Source organism: Podarcis tiliguerta (assembly GCF_965153285.1).
Source record: "Podarcis tiliguerta genome assembly, chromosome: 12".
Classification (NCBI taxonomy): domain Eukaryota; kingdom Metazoa; phylum Chordata; class Lepidosauria; order Squamata; family Lacertidae; genus Podarcis; species Podarcis tiliguerta.
The window spans coordinates 28,450,924-28,473,799 of NC_139545.1; the positions used below are offsets into that span (position 1 = coordinate 28,450,924).

The 22,876-nt window shown below is 40.2% G+C and overlaps 1 protein-coding gene across 1 annotated transcript in view; it reads left to right on the forward strand.

Annotated features, from left to right (window-relative positions):
- The window catches only part of MEOX2 (mesenchyme homeobox 2), a 68,241-nt gene extending 57,304 nt beyond the window's left edge, over positions 1-10,937 (forward strand). Inside the window, exon 3 of the mRNA XM_083405509.1 lies at positions 9,585-10,937. Coding sequence (XP_083261635.1) covers positions 9,585-9,809 — 225 coding nt within the window. The 3' untranslated portion in view covers positions 9,810-10,937. The remainder of the gene's footprint in view (positions 1-9,584) is intronic.
- The last annotated feature ends 11,939 nt before the right edge of the window (positions 10,938-22,876 follow it).

Below are 22,876 nucleotides of genomic sequence, written 5' to 3' on the forward strand. Positions count from 1 at the left end.
AAATCACTTCTGGCGCATGGAGGACCATGACGAGTGTCAGAGCGCACAGAAACGCTGTTTACCTTCCTGCCTCAGTGGTACCTGTTTATCTACTTGCACTGATGTGCTTTGGAACTGCTAGGTTGGCAGAAGCTGGGGAAGAGCAACGGGAGCTCACCCCATGGCACGGAACTGAACTGCCAACTTTCTGATCGGCAAGCCCAAGAGGCTCGGTGGTTTAGACCACAGTGCCACCTACGTCCCACACCAAACAACACTGATGCGGCTTGAGGAAATTAGGTTGCATGTGCACAAAGCCTTTGCTTTCGTAATGGCACTTAATACAGCACATTCTTGGTGTTTTTCATGTCTCTTCTTAAAAAGAGCAGAGCATGATGAGATGATTTCTGTTTCCCAGAGGCAATTCTTCAAAGGCTTCAATTCAATATGCTGCAGAGGAGTAATTGATCATATTTTTGCTGCATAGCTTGAGATATGACAGAACCAAAGGAGCTCTCAAAAGAGGGGTGGGGGGGAAGCCTCCAGAACTGCCAAGACAAAGATGCTTCTTAAATTGTCTTTGCTATATAGCTGTGGCAGCCTCCAGGGAAATCTGGAATGCAAAGAGCTGGGCTTCTTCTGCTTCTTCTTCTTCATTTGCTTTTTAAGGTGGATAGCAGTTGTACTAAATTAGTTTAAAGTGTTGCACATTTCTCTTTCTTTTTCTTTTTCTATAAACCCCCTTCAAAACCACTTACTTGCGTAGTAGTCCAGGGAAGGGCTTTTGCTCGGTAGGTAGAGCACATGCTCTGCACATAGATCCCAGCAGGATCAAACCTTGGCTTCTCCAGGGCCTGAAACCCCAGAGTGCTGCTACAAGTCAATGCAGATTAAGACTCTTCAAACTTGCGTCCCTAGATGTTGTTGGACTACAATGACCATTATCCACGACCTTTGGCTAAATTGGCCAGGGATGATGGGGGTTGTAGTCTAACCATATATGGGAGCACACAGTTCCCAGAATCAGAGACTTGGGAGGGACTCCAAGGATCATCTCTTGCAACCTCTGCAATGCAGGAATCCTACCCACAGCCAATCCCTGTGTGGGTTTGAACCACCAACCTTCTGGTTAGCAGCCAGATGCACTGACCCATTGCACCACAGAGAAGAAACCAATATAGGCCATACGGAGCTAGATGGACCAACTCTGTGTCAATATAATAAGGCAGTTTCCAATGCTCCTACTTCAGTAGTGCTATACATCAGCTACTAAGAGCTAAAGAGAAGAGACGGGTCTTCAGAGTATGAAAAGGGTGGCAAATGTCCCAAACTCACAAAGCCTTTTATGAAAGAAGTTTAATAAAAAAATTAGCAAGGTTCTAGGCCTTCATGGTAGCTAATATTATTTACTTATTTGTTTTAATATATACACACATACACACACCATTTTATTGTAATAAAACCTCTAAATATTGAGGTGATCAATGCAAAAGTGAAAAAGGAGGAAACAGGTTTAAAAGGTAATTGAAATTGAGAATAAAAAGAGATTAAAGCACATCAACATCCCCTTGTCTGGATAAACAAATGTTTTAAGCAGGTGCTGAAAAGGATACAGCGAAAGCGCCTGCCTGGTGTCAATAGACATATTCAGTGTTCAAATGAGTAGGTGTCAGCAATCTTTATACAATACCAATAAGTAACATATTGAACTAGACTGTGCAACAAATTGGCAGCCAGTGCAGAACTCTTAGCAGGCTGTCATGGTCTCACTCCTGATAGCAACCGTGCTGCAGCATTCTGCATTAACTGCAATTCTGGTGCAAGAGAAGCTCCACCTAAGAGTGTTTTACAGAAATCCAATATATACTTATTTAATTTGCCTACACAAATTCCTACCTTCTCAGATTATATTGTTGTGGTGGTTTAATTATGTATTAACTGTGATTATCACTTGGCTTTAAAGCAAAGGGATTTTTAGGGCCCAATCGGAAGTGATGCAGGACATCTGAAAACACAGATTCTTGCTTTTGGGGTTTATTTAAAGACCAAAACTTCCTAGAGGGCAATTCAGATAATAGCCATAGTGCTGGACGAGGGGAAAATGAAGATGGAGAAAGGTGACAAAAGGAGGCATACATTTCTGCATGACTACTTTTTCACATAGTCTGCGAAAGAATAAAAACTTATCAGATTTCCATGAGACACATCATGTATTTATCTATCAGAAAATGTCCTATAATAAGCACTAAAACTTTTAATTCTTTTAAAACTCTTTATGTAATTTTTTTTTTGATAAAAATAGTAATATCACTATCCAAGAATGAATAGGAACCCTTCCCATTATGCTATTTTCCCAGTCGAAACTTGGGCTAGCTGGATGAGGGGGAAGCATTTTAACCAAAAGCTGCATGGGGGAAAAACACAACCCACCCCCATGCAGAGGTCAGGATCCAAATCATTGCCCACCCTCCTTGCCCCCTGCAGCTTTCTGATTGCTTTTTTAAGCTGTAGATCCTTTTCACAGATCTTCTGTGTCACATCTGCTTTGCCCTTGACAGAATATTAAGAATCAATGTTTCATTGGAGTTAATGAGAAAAAAAGAAAATGGACTTTACACTTCCCTGTTTGATAAATAGATTCTTCAGCTTGTGGGTGGGCGATCCACTTTCTACTGACAACAATGTCCCAGTTTTCAAGTTACATAGTTCTCTCTTTTTTCTTTTGATAGGCAGGTTTTACCTGCTCTGATAAATTGCGTGACCGTCCATTGGTAAATGAGCGGAGACTCCACCTGCTTCTTCAATACAGGAGGTTTTTTATAATGTGTTGCTGGGAGGGTCAGGAAACCACCACATTTGAAGGAAAGATCACAAGAATTATGGGGTATGGGTTTTTATGTTTTATTTGGTTTCTGAAACGGTGTCCGTTTCCTGCAGCTCTGGCCTTGGAATGTGAGATATGGTCCCAGTGGAAATGTCTGCTAGCGCTGCCTGTAAGAGAGGCTGTCAAATACAGTTTAAGCTACATATTCACATACACAAACACATTATTTCTCTGGATTTAAAAGAAAGTCGTTATTCCAAGGAAAAGAAAACTATCGTGTGTGTGTGTAAATATACATATATGTCAGACTTGATTTTAAAGCGGTGAGGCAAATTCTCCACCGACTGACACACCGTGCAACTTTATTTATTTTTAGGGGAGCCACCTGCATTGAAGTGAGCTTAGCTTTTGAGTCTTGAGTAGAAAAAAGCTTTGATTCAAACTGTTACCTTTTTACTGTTGTCCTGTATACATTGAAACAATGCCTCTTGTTTCTAGTACCCATATCATATTCTTCCCCCACTCCTCCAAGTTCGGTAGCCCTCTCTCTCCTCCAAATAAAACAGATACAGCTAAGAGACTTTTCCTCCGGTGCCTGCTCCCAAAGAGATGTTCAATGTGCGGTCATATATTCCTCAACCTATTTAAGCAACTGCTAAATCATCAGTCTGGGAGACCTAAATACTAACCAAGTTGTTGACTAAGGGGAAGGAAGCTGTGCTTTCACACCACGCCAGTGAGCAGATGTGCCTAGCAGATCAGTCCATAACTGGTGATTTAGAAATAGTTCCCCGTGCTGCAATAGCTCCTCTCTAGATCAGCCACCTTTTCCACTGTGCATGGTAGAGTATATGTGTGCTTGAAAGAAACAATAAGAACCTGCTCATTAAAATAAAATAAAACGGTTGAAAGAGGAGACTTTATTTCATCAGATGTTTAGGTTTATCCAGGTCCAACTCATGCTTTTCTGTCAAATGCACAAACCTCTTATGTAGAAATATGATGATTTTAAAGTCACTTTCTCATCCTTCTATGGCAGTGCATGTAGTCCAGTACACTATTATTAATTAAATTTATGTACTGCCCTTCACCCAAGGATCACAAGGCGGTTTATAATATAAAAATACAAAAGTACATAACATAATACCAAACAAAAACAATACCCCCACAGTTCGAAAGGCCATATATTGTTTAATTAGCCAAAGACCTGGGAGAAGAGGAATGTTTTTCCTGGTTCAATCAGGCACCAGTTCAATCAGATCCATAGGTCATACATCTCTCTTCACAAAACAGTGTCTGTCAGTTGGAAGTCCAGTTGTCAAGATTGCTGTGTGCCTTGCTTGTTTCGTACCATTACAAAGTGGTGCTCTGAATCATTTGCTGCACAGACTGATTCTAAGTTAGTTCACCACCACTAAACCCAGGTTAGAATAGTCTGTTGGAACATGCCAGATGGTGACCTACATGACCTGCCTGGGGTTTGATGCTTTGGAGGTATGAAGCAGCCAAGCCTGCTAAAACAGCATTAATATGTTAAGAATATGTACTTAGTTCCATTAAAAACAACGGGATTGATTTCCAAGAAAATGTGTTAGGCTTGGAACACTTTCAGTCAATATTTCATCCGTATGCCGCCTTTCCATAGTTCAAACCTTGCTCAAGGCAGCTTACAATATTTTTAAAAAAATACATAATGACAAACATAACTAGAGTGGTCATAAACAATAAATGAAGCATCAGAAAGCTGAACAGTTTCCACGTAAATCACAATAGTATCTAAAATAAAGGTAAAATAATTAATATCAATAAGAGCAACAACCCACCCCAAATCACTAAACAATACCTCAGTACCATTACAGGAAGCTGAACTGGAAGTAAAGTATCTAGACAGATGAATGGTCTTAATTAAGAAGTATCTCAAGCAAGTGCTAGCATTAGGGTGTGGTCCTACTGCAGGTTTGTTTGTTTGGCATAGCCATTATCCATGTTAATCCTGCAGTTCCATTTGGAATAACAACAAATTACATTAAGTTTGCAGATGTAAGATGTGCAGATTCAGGGCACAGCACTTTGGTCTGGAAATGTTTGGGAAGTGTCAATCAGTTTAACTTCATGACTTAAACTAAGTCATACTTGTAATAGACCCATTGAGATTAGTGGACTTAATTACGGTAAGTCCATTGGTTGCAGTGGGCCTGTTCTATGACTAATACTGGATACCACCCATAACCTTTTGCATGTTTAAATTGTAGGGTTTGTTATTATTATTTAAAAATGTAAAATTGCCTTAAGCAAAAACGTTCTTAGAAATACCATTTTATACATTTTATTTAAATAAATATTTGGGAGTTAGATTTGTATTAGAAAAGATCCCAATTTCAAATTAATAAGCAGCTATTTGCCCCAAACACTTTACCAAAATCGAATACAAAACTTTATATAAAAATAAAGTCTGTTTAATTTTTCAGAAAGTGTTAGTATTTCTTTCTCATATTCCGACTTTTACTTCTACTATTAATATTACTACTCCTACTTCTCATCAATATATATTTTGACTTTCAAGCAAGCTGCTTAACTGTTTCAGATATGCAGGAACTTTTAGCAATAGGATAAAGTGTGGGCTTCTAAGAATTTAAGAGAATTGATTTTCAGAATTCACACATCCTTCCTATTGCTAAAATGTAACAGGATCATGTATCAGTTCCATTATTGACTTGTCATGAAATCCAAAGGAAGTTCAGATTTCATCTCTCTGAATTTGATCTGTGGAGGAAATAGCACATGAAACATCCTTTACAGGTTGTTATATTTAGCACATGTGATATATGCAGTTCAATACTATTTCTGTTTCAGAGTATAATGGTGTAAGTTGTTCTTTATTATAAAGTAAAAGACAAGAACTTGACAGTCTAATGGTGCTAAATGAAATACATAGGAAACTGGGATTTTAAACGAATGATTTAAGCCATCTGTAACAAAGACTGCATTTTAAAAGCTGTTAAACTAGAATTTTAAAAGTGATACATTAAAACCCAAAGGAAAAGATGGATTTTCCATCATTTATAAAGTTTGATTCTCTTCATCTGATCATTATGCATTTTTTTTAAAAAAAATACAGAATGTATTTATCTACTTGCAGTTTGACTTGCTTTCGAACTGCTAGGTTGGCAGGAGCTGGGACCGAGCAACGGGAGCTCACCCCATCACGGGGATTTGAACCGCCAACCTTCTGATCAGCAAGTCCTAGGCTCTGTGGTTTAACCCATAGTGCCACCTGCTGGAATTATGCAAATTGCCTGATCCGGTTGGGGTTGTAGGTGTCTGGGGGCACTTCTGAATCCATCACTGCCACTGGAGGGCTTTAGGAGTGTCCTTTACCAGCTCCAGATAGTATTGCTGCAGTGATTCATGTGTTAGTTACCTCAAGACTGCAATGTGCTCTACGTGGAGCTATCCTTAAGGTTGGTGTGGATGTTGCAACGTGTGGAAAATGCAGTGGTTCATCTGCTAACTTGAGTAGTTTACAGCAAATGTATGAAACCACTGCTCAAAGTACAGTACTGGTTACCAATTTGCTACCAAGACCAAGTTACCAAACATATAAACAACCTGGGACCTGGTTGCCCAGTTCTTAAGATCTCAGAATGAGATGTGCTGGAACCCGTGAGTGTCAATCTAGTGTCAACCAAGAAGGCCTTTTCTATTGCAGACTAGCTTGCAGAATTATCTCCCTAACCAGAAATAAGGCAAAGCAGCAATTATGCTGAGTTTTTGGTGCCTCCAAAAAAATATATTTTCACTCATCCCTCTGCTGGGTATAGCTATCAATTCACAGTCCAGTTGCTATTGCTTTTACTTTATTTGTTTGCTTTTATTGCACTGGCATATGTTGTAATCTGTTCTAGTTTGTTTGTTTTTTAAAAAAGGAAGAACAGTATAAAATGTTAACTAAAACTATGAGAGCCAACTTTTCATGAACCTTGGTGGAGGGGATATCCTTAAAGTTTTCTGGCAAACATACTGCTGGGCAGCTTCCTAAATATAAGAGAACCTCCCCTTTTGTACTCCTTCATATCTCTTTGTGGGGTACAGTTTGGCTTTGGATAATTTAAATGATGATTTTGCTTTAGACCTCTTTTCTATTGACCCCCAACAACCCACTAGAGTTGTTTATTGCCTATTCTTCTTCCCTTTCCTTCCACCTGTGGTATGGTGCAGGGTGTCAGTAAAGAAACAGTGTTTTACTGTTGCTTGGATGTATTCACCAAAGGGATTTATTATTATTTTGCCATCCAGTAGTTTTTGCCTTCAACCTATTGATGCTAGCGAAAGTCACCCTAAAAGGTAAAAAAAAGAGACTAATTGACATATCTTATTCACAGCTTAAAGCTAATGGAAATAAAAGTGAAGAGAAGGGCTTGGGGAGAAAGGGCTTGTCTCATCTTACACAGACCACTTCTTAATTTTGCCAGAAGGCATCTAAATTTAGAGGAAGGCTCAGATGGTTTAACTTATGCTTTCTTCCAAGCCTTACATGTATGTGCTAGCCAATGTAGATTCCCTTAGATTGACTTAGACTCCCTCAGGCTTACTCACTTCCTCAGACTCACAGGCACTTGCCAATTTACACCTCTTTTTACATATGACCTTTGCAATTTGGGCCTATTATGTTTCAAGCAGTTTTATCTATTTTTCCATTCTCGTTGCCATTCCTCTGCAATCTAAAATAAAAATACAATTACTCAAACACACTTGTACGCTTATAGGCAGAAACAAAGATTGCTAATAAGTATGACCTGCAGAGTCCCCACCCCCAGTAGAATAATGCCATACAGTTTCTTTCCTATGAATTTGTCTAGACTTCTATCCTATTTCCATATTCTCAGTGTACCTTTGTTACATTTTATCCCCCACCCTGCAAGAGTACATTTAACTTTCCTATCTTTAGCCACCCTTTGGTTGCCAGACACTACAAATCAGACCAGATATAGCAGTGCCACAAATTGCAGCCAAGAGTGAAAGGCATTTAACATATTAAGATAATCTTTTCTTATTTTTCCCCTAGGTTCATTGCATTATTCATAGTTTCCTTGTGCTAGTTCTATTTTCACATGCTAGTCTATATTATTTTTCTTCCTTGAACTTGAATTTTATGTGTGACCCCCCACCCCACTGAACTGAGCACATTTGCCTTCATCGGCCTTCATAAACTATTCCTTTCCAACTACTGCTGAACATATTTAAGGCTGCAATTCACAAACCAGCTAACCCGATGGGCTTGAGTTAAATAGGCATTAGCTCAAATGCCCTGTCTATGTATACTTGCTCTGGTTTCACTACACAAAATGTGGTTGATTGCCTACTAAATTTTACTAAAATGATATTTGAATTTGTGGTACTTTCCCCATAGATTAGATATGTCCCCCAACTCCAGAGAATAAAATATGCAAGATCTAATTTTAAACACAGATGAATGTGGTTTTTTTGAGATGCAATGCATCCCTGGTCCAGCTTCTCCTTCGCTTTCAGTTATAGTTGAGTGTTGCACTGAACAACTAATATTTAAAAGGGATGGGGAATCTGTAGCCCTCTGGGTGTTATTGGACTACAGTTCCCATCTGCCTCAGCCATTATGACTAATGGTCAGGGATGATGGGAGTTAAGAGTCCACCACAGGTTCCTCATCCCAGCTGTATATTATTCTGTCACCCCCATCCATAGATAATTTTTTTTACATTCTGTGCATGCATGTTTAGGCATAAATAATATTTATGAGAAAAAGCTGTTGATATTTTACAGAAAATAAGAACTCATCGGATTTATAGCAGAATGATCGTCCCAAGCATAGTATAGCTTAATACAGTGTTTGGCATTAGCAATACATTGCTATTTTACTAGAGGAAATTCATTGCGAAAAGTGTCATATATAATTTTCCACAAAGGACTGCATGAAGAGTACAAACATTATGAGCCCTTTGACATTGTTTTTGTGAAAGCTTTTGACAGATGGCGTAACAATATTTCCTAACATCAGAGCAACTAGCAATAAATACTTTCCTCCTTATATTAGGTTTATTTTACTAGCCTGCTTCTTTGGCTCTGATGTGCTGTCTAGAAGAAAGGATGTGCTGCTCAAGGTTGAGAAGCCTCTAACTAATTCAAAACCGCCTTCTCCTAATTCCAGACACTTACATTGCGTTTAAATAGCAACATGAAAACAACACAAGCCATCAGTTTGAATTTAGCATAAAATTACATAGGGGGGAAAAGGTTTATAAACAATATCTGCAGCAGAATTTGACTTGATTTCCTTTTTATTATTTGTGAAATAGTACAACTATATGAAAAATGAAAAATATGCCATGGCTCCATTTACTGGTGTCATATAACGTTTCATGCTGTGGCTAATCCTTGGTGTTTCTTTTTAAAACCCTGAAACAAAAAGTCTGAACCATAGCCAAGGAGACAGGAACCTCCCCAAAACTTTCCACACTAGACTTTTCCATGCAGCAGTCCTTGTAGAAAATAAACATTTTTTGATATTCCAGGACTGCAGTAAGCAAAATGTGTATTAAATGAGATGAAGAATGGTCTATTTCAGCTGTGCAAATGAATGTCTGTGCACCAGTTATATCAACGGTAAGCCAACATATACCGAATGCAGCTGTGGCACAAAGGAACTTCAGCCGCCCTCTTAGAAATTATAAGCATGCCATTATCAGTCCTGTGACTATTTTATTGATGTCCTACATTGCCGTTTTCTTTTGTTTTTGATTCAAAGGTAAAAGTTTGGTTCCAGAACAGGCGAATGAAATGGAAGCGGGTAAAAGGAGGGCAGCAGGGAGCCGCTGCCCGAGAGAAGGAACTGGTGAACGTCAAAAAGGGCACGCTCCTTCCCTCGGAGCTTTCTGGCATTGGCGCAGCCAGCCTCCAGCACACAGGGGACTCACTAGCAAACGACGACAGCCACGACAGCGACCACAGCTCTGAGCATGCGCACTTATGATAAGACACGAAGGAGTTGCAGCTCTGTTCTCAGGAAAGACATGCTAACGCAGGAAGCCTTACACGGACGTAATTGACGGATGCAAGCGACTCTCTCGCAATTAACAGAACCTTGAACTTACGGTGTCTGCTACTCTTGAATTAATTTTTTTTTTTTTACATGAATTCAGTAAGTGCCACACCTTAAAGTTGCCTTGTGAACAGAAGCAGAAAGACAAGCTTGCATTTGAACATTCCAAATTGGACTGTCATTTTAATGACAATGGGCAGGTATTTTTTGCTTTAGCTTGCACTGAAAAAAAATGCCATTGCTCTCAACAAAATAAATATTCTAATAAATAAATAACACAGTGCCAACAGAAACATGGTCTAGTGGGTAAGAAATGTATTTTAACTCTGTATATATCTACTTTACGGCATTTTTACTTTTCACTCATTTTTAGCAACGCATTCATATTAGCTGACGGCAATAGTCACTCATGAGATTAAAATGGCTTCTTTTTGTCTCTATTTTGTTTTGTGTCCCAGAGATAGCTACATGCAGACCATTGTGTTCAGAAAAGAGTCTGCTATGGAATGTCCTTATACCACAGACAAAACAAATCTTATGTTGCATTTACTATCAACTGCTGCTAATAGGAAATTATTAAACCTTGCTCTTCAAATTTTCTTATCTTATACCAGCAAAAGTTTTTTTAAAAAAAATAGGATCATGCCTGTCCACAAAAAGAAACATTGATTCATATTTTTTATAGAATTCATTAACACAAATGTTTTACATGCGTTGACATCTTGGCTCATTTCAGCTGCTAGCCACAGTTCATCTACTCTTGAGCAGTACCTGATAAAGTCAGTAGAACTGTGGATAGTAGCCTGTGCTATAAATTGGAATGTTTCTTTATTTACAGTAATGTAATAATATTCAGGTATTATAAAGACAGAGTTAACTGCCTCCATTAATGGTCACAATTTATTAGATAGCTCTGTGTAGAAAATGCAAAGGTCAAGGCATTCCCTCCCCCTTCCAGGCTTTTGTGTACATACAGTGGAATAATACAATCAAATTTTACACAAAACAGTGATTGTACTTGTAAAGGAAATGTTTAATAAATGATCCTTTTGGAAATAATTCTTGCTCTCCTTTGGAGTTTTCATAGGTAACTCAAAATGTCAGAACTGTAAAATGCTCTAAAAATGTACCCTATGTTTGCTTTAGATAGTGCAAACCAGGTTTTCCATATTGGATGAGGCTTCTACCTTGATACATTGGGGAAATCCTTTCCTGTAGCAGGAAAAAGCAACCCTTAGCTACAGAAGTCTCCAGCCAAGAACAACAAGAAACACGCTAAACCGTTTTCCCAGATCTAAGGCAAATATTAAATGGATATTTTTTGTGGCATCTTGTGGAAAAGAAGAAGAAATAACGGCTAGTGTTCAAAAATGTGATGTAGGCCAAGCAAACATATATTGCAATTTAAACTATTTAAGATACATAAGTACCTAAGGCATATAAGAAAAGGTGATGATATTAACAGGCAAATACATTATGCAGAATAACATGCTAAAAATAAAAGCAATTTATCACAATACTCCTCACTCTTTTGCCAATTGTCATGCTTTTGCTGCCACTGAACAGCCATTGTCCCCACACCCAAATAAAGACTCAATATATAAGATGAACATTATTAATAAAACTTGACTGCTACTGAAATAAACTCCTTACAGTGACAATAGTCTAGCAACCCCACCATGCTTCCAAGCTTGAAATTGGCCACTGTCTGGTCCTTGCTCATTGAAGCTAAGTGCTTCAAGGAGGCAACAGGCATCATCATCATCATCAACCACAAACCATCCTGCCTTTGTAATCCTCCATTCATCACAATGGTACCTTGGGTGATCACCAATATCTTTCTTTTATTGTCCACCCTATCTATCTAACCAATGTCTGAGGCTCTCCACTGCACCTGTATTCTGTCAAGTCAAGTCAGAAACTTTTCTATGCTGCATGAGTTGCAGCATAACCTCTTTGACAATCAAAAGCACCAATCCAGAAAGAATTTCTAATACCCCAAAGACATTTTCCTATACTCGGGATGAAAACCTTGTTGCAGAAACTATATTGGACTTGCGGTAAAGGAACGAGCCTGTTTTATATGGGCTCAAAAGTCATTTTCTGGGTGAAATCCTTCATTCTTTTTCTCTAGGAAATTGTATATGTATATGTATATGTATATGTATATGTATATGTATATATGTATGCATGTATATATATATATATATGTATGCATGTATATATGTATGTATGTAGCAGCAAGGGGAAAGAGCTGATCTATATCAGGGCCATGGCAAGGTGAGGAGGTGGGCTTTAAAAATTTGCCCTTGACATGATACCTGTTCTAGGGAGGTCCCCTGGGCACCAATGGAAGATGCCACCCTGATGCAAATAGCAGTTGAAGCATGCAGGACAGGGGAGGGTCCAGACTGCAACCACAGCAGCAGCAACCTATCCCACCACATCAGGGTCCACCCCCCCGAATTCTCATGAACTGTCACTTTCTAAAATCAAACACCCCAAAATCGCACAGTGCTGTGTGAATAACACCACATCTGTTTTTGTCAAAAAAAACCTATCGGGTCTCTAATTTTGGTTCAGAGCAGATCAGGTCCTTCCCACAGAACCTGATGTTCTCCACATTGGTAATTTAAGGGAGAGATAAGATCTCATGTTGGGTGTGCAAGTGGGAGTCGGCAGCCACATATATCCCATTATAAAGCGGTCTGTACCCAGTTGTACTGGGATCTGGTGAAGTGGGCATGCCTGAAACTCCAGATATCTCAAAGCATCCATGCAGGATTTCACCACATCACTAAGTGGAAATGAAACCAGCATGGTTTTTCAAATCTTGAACTCATGCAGTGTTTCTGGGGAAGGCGGACAACACAAGCTAAGAACCACGCATTAGTCCCAGCATTCATGTTGAATTTCCTGGCTTTTGTCCGGCAATCTCTCTTGGGTCAATACATATTTTGGTCTACACAAACAATGCACATATACAATTTAGGACCACCTTGCAATATTGGCAGTAAAGCTTAACCACTTCTCTGCTGTGACTGAATGTATTACTTAAGGAAATATACTGGATGGATTCTGTACATAATTGGCAAATGTACTAAGTTTATTTTATATACACACACCGATGAACATTTCAGGGCATTGCTGAGCATAGCGGTACAATGAAGTCCCTAATGCAGCTACTAATTTCAGAAGCCCTAACAGGGCTATTTCCAACGGAGAGAGAGAAAGGAGGCGGGGGAAGTGTGAGCCAAAACACAGTCACTACACAAAGGCACAAGCCTTCCATCTGGACGACCTTTCCCCTTTGTTGTTCCTTCAATCCTCTTGCACCTCCCAAGGGAACCACTAAGTTTATAGGCAGGCAAATTCCACGTGCTCCATGGAAATCTCTGGGAGAACCACAAAAAGAAATCTATCCCCTTGAGTGAGAAGTCTCCTTATTTACAGGAAGTTTTCCATCTGGAGACAGAATTACTGTCAAATAAGTATTTACAAAACTGCTTTGCTCTCAATTCCTCCCTCTAACCCCCCCCCCACCCAACCCCTTCTAATACAGCTATCAAAGCCTGGAACATTTACAAGTGTTTCTAATCTGCTTTGCTGGCTGATTTATGGAGATGTGAGATAGACATACTTTATGTAAATAAAGCTAATAAACATTAAAGCTTGTTTTAAATGACTGAATACGAGATAACGGCACATTTGGAATACGGAGTCGTGTCTAAGGTTAAGAACGAGGCTTGGCCTGCAGCGTGTGGCCTGGAGGAAGACTGCAGTAGGAGGTGGAGAATGGTGAAAATTGGATGAGCCAGGTTGTGTGAGAGTTGCACCCCAGGCCTTTCCTTAATGGTCCCCTGAGTGCAATGGCGGACAGCAGGTTTCATTCTTTAGTAGATCCTATCCACTGTATTGCCCTTTCTAATATTTTCCAGAACTGTAATTAGACTTTACTGGTCGTGGAAATGAGAGACCCCGACTAGGAATAGATGTTACTCCAAATGATATGTTGAACTGCTAATATAGGACTTTTTTTTTTTTTTTAGGAATTCTAGTGTCAGTTCTTTGATTGTCACTTTCATTTACATTAGAGTTAAGCCACTCTCAGCCAGGTGTCTGTTCTTGCACAAATGGAGCAACACTACAGAGCAGGCTGCACAAACAGCATAGGGGGCTGTGATCTCTCCGATCAAGACAGCATGCTTTCCCTTCTCCAGCTATAGGAATTACTGAATTTGTTGCAGTTCAAGCTGGCCCTACACCAGGCAGAAGATGGTGGGGGACAGTCTCCCTGGCACTCCTCTTGAGCCTCCTCAAGAGCACAGAGTTGTGTGTGCCAGTTCAGTTGGCTTTTGTATGTGGAATGGAAGAGGGGGCGCCATTGTCCAAGCAACACATCTTAGGCAAGCTCTGTTCTCATGCCCATTCTAATTACTTACTTCTTACTTACTTACTGATTGAGTTTGTCCCAGTCACTGCTGCAGAGTGTTCAGGCAGAGGTGAAGCTAACTGTGTGAAGCATCACTCTAGTTATTCAGTAAGTTTGTTACCCAGTAAATTTTCCATTGTGTCAAACTGTTTTGTAACCATTTGATATGAAGACTCTGTAACAATGACGTAGGCACTTCATGTGTTGTGCTTTCTGCATGTTCCCCACTAATGCAGATTTGCGGAATCAGTGGTTGAGGGGGTGCACAGAAAATGCACAGAAATCCAATACGCAAACAATATACCAAAGCCACACCATCAAGCAACCTTTAGTTTTCGGACTGGTGGACACCAGAATCTACTTCCCTTGTGCTCTCCTAGTCTCAGCACAACTGAAATTTAGAAGAGAATGTTATTTTTGGGGGAAGGAAAGCAAACTCCCTACAACTGCTCCTTTTCTGGCCCATTGATCAATAGTTCTTCCCCTTAGTCCCAGAGCAACTATGGTTTGAGACGGGTGTAGCAATACAACCAGTCACTATATTTCCCTGTTTAGGGAAGGACCATAACTCAGTGCTAGAGGATCTGCTTTGAATGCAGAAGATTCCAGATTCAATTCACAGCATCTTCATATAGGAGGTGCCTGTTCTGAAACTCTGGAGACCCACTGCTAGCTGGTGTAGATAATACAGTGGTACCTCAGGTTACATACGCTTCAGGTTACATTCACTTCAGGTCACAGACTCCACTAACCCAGGAATAGTACCTCGGGTTAAGAACTTTGCTTCAGAATGAGAACAGAAATCGTGCTCCAGCGGCACGGCAGCAGTGGGAGGCCCCATTAGCTAAAGTGGTGCTTCAGCTTAAGAACAGTTTCAGGTTAAGAACAGACCTCCAGAACAAATTAAGTTCTTAACCCGAGGTACCACTGTACTGCAATTGATAGACAAATGATCTGACCTCCTCTGCTCCAATATAGAGTGAGGGGAATCCCTAAATGTCCAACTGAAATATTGCAATGGTCTCCTTTGGAGGGCTGGTGTATAATATATATGAAGTAATTTGATCAGAATTTGGAAGTTTTATCATTATTAAGTTCACTAGCAAGTTTTACCTGCCATCTGGAGGCCAGTACTCAACATTTCATTTTTGACCAGTACTTACATGGACCAGCCGAGAAATACCAGTAATTTGTTATAAACATTGTTTCCTTCATATCTACAAACATATAACCTTCACTGGGCATTTTACCACAACTGCATTACTATAGAAAACTTGTTTTCTTTAGTAATACAGTATCGCCTATTTGTGTTTACTTATAAATTTTTCTTTTTTAAAAAAATCTTCTGAACGTTTATGACTTTATTTGCACGTGCAGCTGACAAAACAGTTGAAATATGTGGTTGCCAAGATACATTTTATCTTTCAAATTACCTTCATAAAAACTTTCACAGGAGTATATACATTCCACTGAGGAAAGGAGCCAAACCTAAATATGACCCAACAGGAACAGAATACGATATTTCTGTGATTCTTATGAATGCTTACACATAAGCAATTTAGAGAGGAAATGTTTGCATGACCTTTTAATTCATAAAGCATTCCAGCTGGAAGTGAAAACATTACACTACTCCTATTGCTCTATGCTAAAATAGTTGCCTAAGCATTTGGTTGTACCATGCACACAAGACTCCCAGAAGCAATTTCTGCAATAATTTTGCCATTCAGAAAATTGACTTGGAATTTTCTGATCTGGCAATTCCTTTGGAGAACAGCAGCAACAATACAGACATACAGGCTGTGCACATATGGCATTTTAATGTGCTTTCAATGCATTCTCTGTGCTGGTCAAAAATGCATTGACCACAATGCATTCTCCAAATCATGAAAAGATCTCAATTTTTTAAAAAAAGTGTTAATGTGTTTCTTCACTTTGCCATTTTAATGCAGAAACAAAATCTAATGCTGCGAAAATTTGCATGGCCCACGTGCGTGAACTTTTGCAAGCGCTTTTGAAAAGCACCTTTCCAGGGATGGGGTGAGGAGTTTTACACCTGCTAGTGACATTCATAGTGACATTGCTGCTGAGTACAGACTGCAGGCACATCCCACCACTTTGCTCCCCAACCCTGCAGAGTCCGGCATCCACTTTTCTTTCAGGTAGCCTCAGGGGGCAGTTGTGTGTTTCATGTCTGAACTTTTACTTCTATGCATATTTATTCAGAAATAAGTTCATTCAGTTCAGAGTTCAGTGGGATCTACAAAGGAATTGCAGCTCTGAATATATTTCCCTGGAAATAAGTTCTAGTGATTTCAAATGGTCATACTTCCAAGTAAGGCTGTTACCCGCGCAATTAAAACCATTGTTCTAAGCAAACACTGTTCTACATTTTACTCAAATGTAAGACACACTGTGTTCAATGAAACCAGTGCTCTAATTAGGGGGGACAGAGGGGGCCTGTCTCCTAAACTTTGGCTAAGAATCCTTAGGCCAGGGGTCAGCAAACTTTCAGCAGAGGGCCTTGTGGGGGGCAGACTATATTTTGAAAAAAATAATGAATGAATTCCTATGCTCCCGGGCCTTAATTTGCCTACCCATGCCTTAGGCAATAGCCTGTTTTTCAAAGGCTAAAGAGTGTAAGCAATTTGTATTGTGCCATTGCATAATTTGAGCACTGAAAGGAGTGTACTCTCAGTTTAGCTTTAGGCAGTCACCTGGCTGGCATAGAATCATCATAAGGGAGATAGTTACCGTAATGCCTAGAAGAACATTAGTCAACAAACCTGCTATCTTATCATTTCCATTGTATTGTGTTAGGTAAGAAAGAGTAAATCATTTCACATTAGGATAATAATAGGTTAGGTTTTAACATATGTTCCCATATAGTTAGGAAGCGGGGGGGGGGGGGGGGAGTCAAACTCTCTTTCCACCCTGATGTCTGTCTTGAATTTCTCTCAGTTTTTGCAGACAGTTTGGCTGGTTTCCAACATACAGCGTTGGCTGTCTGGTATGAAAAATGCCATCTGTAGTATATGGAAGTCCTGTTATTAAACAAAAAAGTGGGCTGCTAATTATTCTCTGGGCAGGTGCTGTTAAAGTGAAGTCATGTGTCAGGCATGGTATAACCTTGGAATTGCCTAAAATTGCCATATTCAGTTGGGAAAGTACAGCAGAACATAAAATGGAATTAAAGAGAGGGTAGAAAAGGGAGCTTTTTAAAAGGGCTGCAATGACAGGCTGCTGTACAGAATGGAGAGGAGTACTATGCATTTAAAAAATGTTAATAAACTTTGAGGATGTGAGTTGGCTCGTAAGTGTAAGCTTCTCAACACGGAAGGAAGCTTTTCTGGTTCATTTTTACATCCTTGAATTTGGTTCCTTTAACTTCCAGCTGGAGCTTTCCAAGGAATCTCAAAAACCTTAAAATAAAATTCCTGCATCCCAGAGCCGTGCCCCTCCAGGTGGAAGGTGAACCTCGAATAGTTGTTCTTGAATAGTGATGAGAAGCATGGAGAAAGCATGGCACCAGTTCCTTTCCATAGTCTAAAACCCACCTTTCTGTTGTCTAAAACTGCCTTTAATAAAAAATAAATAAATCCAAAATATCACATACATCAAAGGCAATAATAAATAAGAATTAACTGCTAAAAACTTTCAAATAGCCTTCAGGTCCTGATTGCAAGTTTCTGAAGTTGGCCACTGTGAGAATAAGCTGCTGGACTAGACAGGTCACATCACAAAGTGCTTTTGACAATCTCCTCCACTTATTTGCAATGGTTTATTAACTGTAATTCTGTGCTGCTATTCAGCTCCTTTTGTTTGATGCACTTAAGAACATTTTGACTATTATCTTCGGACAGAGGACACGGGTGGCACTGTGGGTTAAACCACTTGCCGATCAGAAGGTTGGTGGTTTGAATCCCCACGATGGGGTGAGCTCCCGTTGCTTGGTCCCTGCTCCTGCCAACCTAGCAGTTCGAAAGCACTTCAAAGTGCAAGTAGATCAATAGGTACTGCTCTGGCGGGAAGGTAAACGGCATTTCCGTGCGCTGCTCTGGTTCGCCAGAAGTGGCTTAGTCATGCTGGCCACATGACTCGGAAGCTGTCTGCGGACAAACGTCGGCTCCCTCGGCCAATAAAGCGAGATGAGCACTGTAACCCCAGAGTCAGTCATGACTGGACCTAATGGTCAGGGGTCCCTTTACCTTTATCTTTGGACAAGATATGGGTTTAATACAGCTGGTTTTGTTAATGTTGTGATTTTTGTATTGTATTCTGTTTTATTATTGTTGGAGAATGCAATTTCATCCATTTTTGTGCAAGCAGCCTTGAGTGGGTCTTACTCCTAAACGTGGCCTATAAACATTTAAAATAATAAATAACAAAATACTAAACCCACCTCATGAGGGTGCTGTTATGCTAAAAGGCCCAAGCAAGCAAGCTGAAGGAAGGGCAGGGTTAACATAATAATATATTAACTAAAACAAATAAGTCTACTCAACAGGGGTGTTGTGGGAAGAAACTTGGAAGAAAGGCGGAACATAAGTCTAACAAAGAAATACATTTGAACCAGAGTTTAGCAGGCTAGAACTCATTTACTATTTATTGCACTTTTATTCTACCGTTCCTTCGAGAAGCACAGTGGCAAACATGGTTCCCTCTATCCCGAGTTTTATTCTCAAAACAATCAATCATGTGAGGTAGGTAGGCTGGAAGTCAGTGGGTTTTACAAGATGTCCCAGTCAGGCTAACCACTAACTTATTTTGAATCTCAGTGCTCAGCTGTGGAACACAGAAAGGGCAGGATACTAACCTCTGAACATGCGCAGGGTGCGTATGTTTTGCACACACTTATTGTATTATCTTTTCGCAAATTTAACTCAGCCTACTGTGTACAGTATAAGGCACAGTTCAGGGTTCTGGTTTGTTTTGTTGCCTAGCCCTACCTTCCCACATCTGGTTAATTTCAAATTGCTACCATCCCTCAGTGAATTTTTATTTTTTATTTTTATGCGATGCCGGATGGGCCCTGGTGTTCTTAATATACTCAGCCTCTGAATGTTTCAGTGACTTGTGATAATGAGATGTACACAAAAGGACTGGGCACGCAGCACAACTGAGATTGTTTCCTTTTTGGCAATGCCAGATTCCTGTTCAAAGTTACTATGGAATTTTTTCAAAGATGAGCAAAACATGAATAAAAAAGGCCAACATGTGTGGTGAGACAACCTGGCTAAAGCAGGAGCCAAGATCTCACTAAAATTAAATGCAGACGGCGTGAGGATAAACTTAGCAAATTACCTCAATGGTATTGAATCAAACAAACCAAGAATAGTCTAGAGAAATGCTGGGACCAGGATTTACATATATCTATGGAATGAGTCCTGCGAACTCACTTTTCTGAGGCCACTCACAAGGGCACAACTATTAGTAATTCTACTTATGTGCACTTTTTAGTGCAACTATGGATGCATCAGATTATTTTCTCCTAGCTGTATAACAATTAAAATGTGGGTAACCCTTGCCCCAGCATCCGTCAACAGATGACTCCTTTCCACGTTACGACTTACAGACATATACCATCAATAAATGTCACTTGAAGTGGATTGGCTGAGTACAAGTGAAGTCTCTACTCAGCTATACAGCCCACTGGGTTACCTCAGGCAGCCTAGTCTACCTCACAGGGTTGTTGTGAGCATAAAGAGAGGCAAACCATACAGGCTGCCATGAGGTCTTTGAAAGAATGGCTAAATGAGAAAAAATATATGTCCTTCACACCATATATTATTTGCTAAACAAAAATAAAAGGGGGGGGGGCAAAACCAAGTTCTGTGCTGTGCTACAGGACTGGGGGGGGGGGAATGAATTCTGTCAACTAAATGAACTATGGCTTTATTTAAATTTACTGATTTTGCATAATCTTTTCTGCTACTGCAGCTTTGGAAAATAGCAAGGATTGAAATGACGCCTCCAGGAAATCTGTCTGCATATAATTTGTTTCTGTTGAAGATGCAAATTTATAAATATAATTTAAGGAATTTCAACAGCAATACAGCTTACCGTAGTGAAGATTGTGACCAGGTGACCTGTGTGCCTCTGCAGGTGGTAACTGCTGATGGGCAATTTCAAGGCCCTTGTTTGCTCTCCCTTCTTGTGGTTCTTTAAGTTGGACTTGGACCAGACCTTCAAACAAGAGGATGCCTTAAAATATAGGACTTTCCTCTGCAAAGTGGGACCCATGGTCACCCTAGCAAGTTGCTTTTCTGCAAGCAGTTTATTTTTAATTTTTAATTTTTATTAAAGATTTTCTTAATTTACAAAAGTGTGTACAATGTCTCTCTCTCATATATTCCCCCCCCCATGTACCATTTTTACAAATCAATTTCATTTGTTGAGACATTAGGAAGAAAAGGGGGAAAGAGGTGGAGGGGGGAAAGATGGGTGGGGTCAGGTGGCGATGTTTCTATTTTACTTACTACATGTAGGGTTTGGTGTCAGTGTTGCTTGTGCAGGTTCTTTGCTGTTTACTCGTGTTCCTTTGGTGGTGAGAGAGGTTGGGGTTGGCCTAGGGTGTGGTTATTCATTTGTGGTTGGCTGTGGTGGTCTTTGTTTTCATGTGTGAGTGGGGTGGGTGGGTGTTTTGGATCAGGTTAGCCATATTGATTTGTATGCTGTTGGTGGATTTTTGACGTTGTCTTGGTGGGCTTTGTATGTGATACCGGGGTGAAGGTGTCTTCTTCTATTTGTCCCTGTGTCCGTTTCAGTTTATTGCAAGCAGTTTACATGTGGCTGGGGTAACATCTAATTGATTCTCTCACACAGGGAAGGATCAGTCAAATGTGCCAATTCCCAAACGCAGACTGGATTGGGAAAACCTTCAAAGAGAGGATTACCATCTGGGCTCATGTACACCCTGAGTGAGATACATGCTGAGGAGTCCCTCATATTCCTTGTAAAGTGTAGATGGATATTGAATGTTGTGTACATTATCAGATTAACATTTGTACAGAGTGATTGTGAAAGTGCAGCATACACCCACTTCCAGGTGTGGCTGGCTTATCAAGTATTCCCAGGGGAGAAAACCTTAGATGTGGATGCTACCGCTGCCTCCTGACTGAGATTCAGGGTAGCATTTTGTATCCACCGGGCCATGGACTTGTGCCAACCTGATTTATTTCTGTCTACCCTTAGCAAAGGAGTTGGCTTAGCTTCTTCCGCTGGTAGGAACTGTCTAATCTTTGCTTCCTCTGAGAGCAATGGGAACCCTCCAGATGCAAGACTCCTAGGGCCTCTTCAGACATTATCTTTTCCATGTGTACACCTAAGTAAGTGCAGTGTGAGCCCAGAATTGGCTGCAACTTTTTGTTGTGTGCCAGAGTTTATGGACATGTACTGTGTGAAACTATTGCTCACCAAACACTTGGCTAGGTGGGAGGGCCTCTGCAAATAAATGTGCAAAAGCATAGCTATTCATATTTCCAGACTTCCTCCCTGCAATCCCTTGAAGTATGCGAATTTGCTGCTTGTGATACATGCATGAAAAGAACAGGCTCTACGGCTGACCTACACCCATAAAACAGAGCAGACTCTAAAGTAAGTATTTTACAATTTATACACTGCTTCTCTAGATAAATATATTCAAGGCAGCGCACAGCATAAATTTCATCAAAATAAAACCACCTCACTACTCCTGGAATCTTGGATCTAATTGACATGTTTTTAGAGGGCTGCTTCTTCAATTTACAGGACCCTCTCATTGCCACTTTGCGCTCCTTTGCTGGAAAGGGTGAAAGAGAAATTGAGTAAATAAATCAAAGAACCATAGAATGATAGAATTTTACAGTTAGAAGGGACTAGGGTCATCTAGTCCAACCCCCTGCAATGCAGGAATCTCAACTAAGCATCCACAAAAGATGACCATCCAACCCCTGATTTAAAGCCTCTAATGTCTACCAATGTCTACCAACAATGCGGGATTGCACACCAGCATTGTTTAGGGTGTGGAGGTTTTCCCAGCGTTATACTGTATTTTTCGCTCTATAAGACACACGTTTCCCCTCCAAAAAAGTAAGGGGAAATGTATGTGCATCCTATGGAGCGAATGCAGGCTGTGCAGCTATTGCTGAAGCCAGAAGAGCCAGCCTCTTGCTCTTCAGGCTTCAGGGATAGCCACGCAAAGCCTCTTGAGCGCAGCCGGAGCACTCCTGCCTCTTTGCTTAAGAGGCTTTGCATTGCTTTCTTGTTTTCCTCCTCTAAAAACTAGGTGCGTCTTATGGTCGGGTGCATCTTATGGAGTGAAAATATGGTAACTTCTGGTAGACGTAATGTCTAATGTCCACCACCATCCAAGGAAGTCTGTTGCACTGTCGAACAGCTCCTACTTGTCAGGAAGCTATTCCTGATGTTTAGTCGGTATCTCCTTTCTTGTAAATTGAAACCATTGTTTGGGTCCTACCCTCCAGAGCAGGAGAAAATGAGCACAGGACACCCCTTTGGCACCCCACTTGTCACTTTTTTCCAGGATTATGAGGAAGCATTAGTGAGTACTCTTTGGATTCGGTTAATC